Source organism: Ceratosolen solmsi, unplaced genomic scaffold (genome assembly GCF_000503995.2).
Source record: "Ceratosolen solmsi marchali unplaced genomic scaffold, CerSol_1.0 scaffold61, whole genome shotgun sequence".
NCBI lineage: Eukaryota > Metazoa > Arthropoda > Insecta > Hymenoptera > Agaonidae > Ceratosolen > Ceratosolen solmsi.
Window position 1 is genome coordinate 2,555,886 of NW_011948435.1, and position 4,630 is coordinate 2,560,515.

The following is a 4,630-nucleotide window of genomic DNA, read 5'->3' on the forward strand; positions in this document are numbered from 1 at the left end:
ATTTTATCTGCTTTTAAAGAGAAATAGTATTCAAACTACTGGATTATCTCAGTACTTCTGTAAACGTAGTTATACAATTTGCTTAATAAAATCTACTTTAAGATGTTTTACTATAATTTTATGGAAGCTTGTTCAAATAATTTTCTTATTTATACAATATTTTAACAAATATTGAAATAACAAAAGTATTAATGTGAATTATTTACTTTTTACAGTCGTGTTATTCAACAAATAAGGCTGAAAGAACAAAAATATTAAGTACTAGATAATAATTAACAGTTAGTTCATGTTTATTAGTCGCTACTACTATTATTAGTGTTATCACACTCATACTATAAAAGATAAATATATATTAGAGGTGTATACTGAAATATTTTAGTTGAGCATACTTATAGGTATCCATTTTAATTTAAAAAGTATATTGCGTACTAAAAATGAAGGTTGTTGTACTTATTCTTTTATGTGCTTTGTATTATATATCAAACGTCGAAGGAGATGATCTAGAATCATGTCTCGCATTTTGTTCTAGTGAGTTATATATTCATATATGTTTATTAATTTTTGTATGCTATTACTAAAGAAGAATAGCAACTATAAATAATTATATTTAATACGTGCAAACATTGCGACTACATATATACATATGTGTGTATATATATATATATATATATATATATATATATATATATATATATATCCGTATACATCAAAATTTTATTTATAATATTGCAAAATAATGAAACCCTTACAACTACGCCCCTTTCTGATATATTGAATTTTTTATACTACTTATGCATTATATTATTGTTTCATAAATTATGTTTTAAAATTTATTGACTAATTAGTGTAAATATTATAATATATTTATAAATTAAAAATCTTATGACTTTAGAAAAAATAATTGTTATAAAATATAGTTTCTTTTCTTGGAAAATATTGTTAATCATGATATTACTAACTTCAGAGATTTTAGTAATTTAATTGCAAACACATGAACTAAAGATTTTAATTAAAGGTGTTTCTCATTTTGCATATAATTTTAGATTATTTACTATATTTACAACACTATAAAAGATTGTAAAATGTAAATATGTGAATAATAATTTAGTTGCGTATTAGAGAATAATTTCAAAGTGAAAATAACATTTGCAATTTTCAAGAAAGTGAAGATATACATTAAACTTTGCAATACAATCATAATCTGTAATACGTTTAATATTAGCAAAATAGTAGATATGAATTAATAACGTAATGAATTATTAATATTTCGAGATGAATTAATTCTTAGTAAAACTATCTTTATGACTATGCAAAGATAGTAATTAGTTTGATTATGAAGTTAAAGGAACAAATGGGATAAATATATAAAAAAATATCTGTTGAAGAAATTGTAAATAAATTTGAATATTATAATGATTTGCAGGATTTTCTCTGATTTCAATAAAATAAAACGCTGTAATAAAATAAAGTCAAGTAATATGCCAAGATAATGCATAATTGAAAGATGAAAGAGCCAATTAAAAGAAAAGATATTATTTCAAAAATTATAAATCTATATTGTAGTTAAACATAATTAAACATCTATATATATATATATATATATAAATTAGTTTGAAAATAATAAAAGAGGATAGTAGCATAAATAAAATATTTAACAATGTCTGACATTTAGAGAATTTGTGTTAACAAATCAATAAAACAGATAATTTATTATTAATCAACTTTAGAGTATATAAGTATATGAGAAACAATATTAGTTTAATAATTTTATAAAATTCTAACATAATGAAATGAAACGATTTAAATGGATATAAAAGAAGATTTTATTGAAGGATTGTAGTTGTTGCTACCATTCTTATAGTATTATTCTGAATTATAAAAAAAATTATTTTCCTCTAAACTAATAACTAAATAGTTTGTTACATACATATATATATATATATATATATATATATATATATATATATATATATATATACAACAAAAAGCAACAAAAAATAGTGCAAAATAATCTTAGAATGGTGGCAAGTTCTGACATACGTATATAAAAGAAAATTTATGAATCATATATGTTTATTAAAAAATCAATTGAGAAAAAAAGCATTGTTATCTTATTAACAGTAAGTAAAATTAAAATTAGAGACACAATGCTATTGATAAGATTTTCATACAAATGTCGGTTTTATTAATCTTCTTGGAAAAACATAGATACCCATATGAAAAATTATGCGTATACAATGTTCAATAATTTAAAAAGCCACGATTGAAATAATTATATTTTATACAATTCACGTAGAATATAGGTAATTTATATATATATATATATATATATATATATATGAACATGAAACATTGAGGTTCATAAAAAAGCAAAAAATTCTGATAAAGAAAACACTACGAATGTTTATTGCACTTAAATAAAATACTTATAGCAATACTGATAAAAAAAAAATCATAGGAAGGTCTGTGTCCAGTAATAAAAGATTACTCACAATGTAGCTAGATGTACTAGATTCTTCAATAAGCAGGGAATGGCTTTATACCTGATTGGTTGCCGATAGTGTACTCGGCTCGATAAAAGTAGGGGAAACAATGTACAATGAGCATCAACTATGAGCAGACGGTCCATGTACGAAACGAGCGCACATGCGACAAACATAGGATTGCCAAACAGAAAAAAAAAAGAATACATATAAAGAGACTTTTAGCCCGGTAGTTTACTTTGGAGAGCTAAGATTAGTATTGAAAACTGACATGCAAATCACATTATTAATTTACGACAATTTTTGTAAATAAAAGCTTAAGGCAGCGTTTGTTGAGGTAATATATATTACCGACTTTATTCGTATTATTTATTTTTATTTTATTTTTATTTTTTTTTTTTTTTTTTTTTTTTTGTATCAAATTTTTCTATTTACCTAATAAACACGGATTATTAAATATCAAACTATTCAATAACTCTAATTATTCGTTGAATTCATTAAATAATTCATTGAAAATCATTATTCGCTTAATAACAATTAACCACAAAGATTCAAATAGGCAAACAATTTATTTTTCATTATGATAAGATATATTTTATATGCTGTAACATGTCGTAACAATAGAATTATCAAGCACGGTATTACAAAACTCTGATTAACGTGTCTTGTCACAAGGAATATAATAATAACAATAATAATAATAATAATGATAATACGTTCATTTATGTACTTAACCATTATGAACAGCGATGGCAATATTAGATAAAAAAAAAAAAACTATTCAAAACAGGGTAGCCCTTAATCCTTAATGAAATAATGTTTTTTAATTCGAAATTGACTTTTTAATTTTTAATTACCAATGTTATTACAGCACTTCCAATCCATTTACAAGAGGAATGTACAACCGCGTGCATTGAAAGATATGGAACTGGTAGGTCCAACTACTTTATATACTAAATATGGTACTGTATTATTAATATGAAATATTAATTTTTTAGAATTACAAGGACACTCTACTTTAAACGAATGCCTTGGCATATGTAAAAGTAAGTTTATCTTTCTTAATAATATCGATGATCCATGATATTGAAAAAAAAAGTTTTTCTTTATTTATTTTGAAGATGTACTTGCGTATTTAAAAATCTGTTGATCGGAAAATTTGAAGAAAAACAATCTTATTCTCCGATAATTAGAAGAAAAACTAAATAGCTTTATTAATAATATCTACCTAAAAATAATTTTATTCTTAACTGCGCTGCATAATATTTAATTATCGATATTTTCATTTATCATTCAGCTAAGTACAAAAAGTATTTTGCCCACTGTAAAAAGGTGTGCATAAAGGCAGTTGAAAAGGTGAAAAGTAAGTTCAGTTATTAAAAGAATATACTTGATTGTACGTTTAGGTGAAATAATATAATAAAAATTACATGATTCGTTTTTTTTCAGTGAAACTATTTAAAAACTCAGCTAAAGGAAAAGGATTGGCCATAGATGAAGTGGAATTAACGAAAAGATTAACATCAGATGATTAAGAAGCTATTTAATTAGCAGAAGTACGTATTAATATTTTTTACGTTTATAGAAAAAATTCCTATATATAAATCGTTGTAAAGAATGATAAATTGATGAAGGTAAATGTTAGAGAAGTACTAATGCTATTAATTAAAACAAAATTTCATCATATTTGGAAAATTTATTTTTTAAACTATCGAGAAAATGACGTACAAATATATTTTTGATTAAAATTCTTTCTTAATGACTTTTAATAATTTATGATAAAAATTCACAAAAACAATTTTTGTTTTTAATTTCAGAGCTTTCGTTCTTCAAGATATAAATATCTGTATACATTAAAATACGATTTAATTTTTAAAACAAATTGCTTGAATAAAAAAATTATATAATTATATGATAACACTTATCAAATATCCATTGAAAAAAAAAACAAACATAATTGAGTTATTTATTATATACAATTTATATTGAATTGAATATTTAAATTAAACTGAAACAAATATTAACTACCAAAGTTTTCTATGTGTAAGTATCAATTCAAAGAGCATGAATCTCCCATTACGATGTGTTGGCATTCCACTTACACTCTCTCTCTCTCTCTCTCTCTCTCTCTCTCTCTCTCTCTTTCT

General features: G+C 23.1%; 1 protein-coding gene across 1 annotated transcript; it reads left to right on the forward strand.

Annotated features, from left to right (window-relative positions):
* Positions 1-371: 371 nt before the first annotated feature.
* LOC105364993 (uncharacterized) lies at positions 372-4,018 on the forward strand. Its single transcript, XM_011503038.1, has 5 exons — positions 372-528; positions 3,355-3,414; positions 3,482-3,529; positions 3,781-3,846; positions 3,933-4,018. The coding sequence occupies exons 1-5, from the start codon at positions 435-437 to the stop codon at positions 4,016-4,018; spliced, it is 354 nt and encodes a 117-aa protein (XP_011501340.1). The 5' UTR covers positions 372-434.
* Positions 4,019-4,630: the final 612 nt, after the last annotated feature.

Excerpts from the sequence above, each read along its gene's own strand:
- LOC105364993 (XM_011503038.1), top strand. The coding sequence starts at position 435 with ATGAAGGTTGTTGTACTTATTCTTTTATGTGCTTTGTATTATATATCA. Across the intron at positions 3,530-3,780 it reads ATGCCTTGGCATATGTAAAA|CTAAGTACAAAAAGTATTTT; the intron begins GTAAGTTTATCT and ends TTTATCATTCAG. Across the intron at positions 3,847-3,932 it reads GGCAGTTGAAAAGGTGAAAA|TGAAACTATTTAAAAACTCA; the intron begins GTAAGTTCAGTT and ends GTTTTTTTTCAG.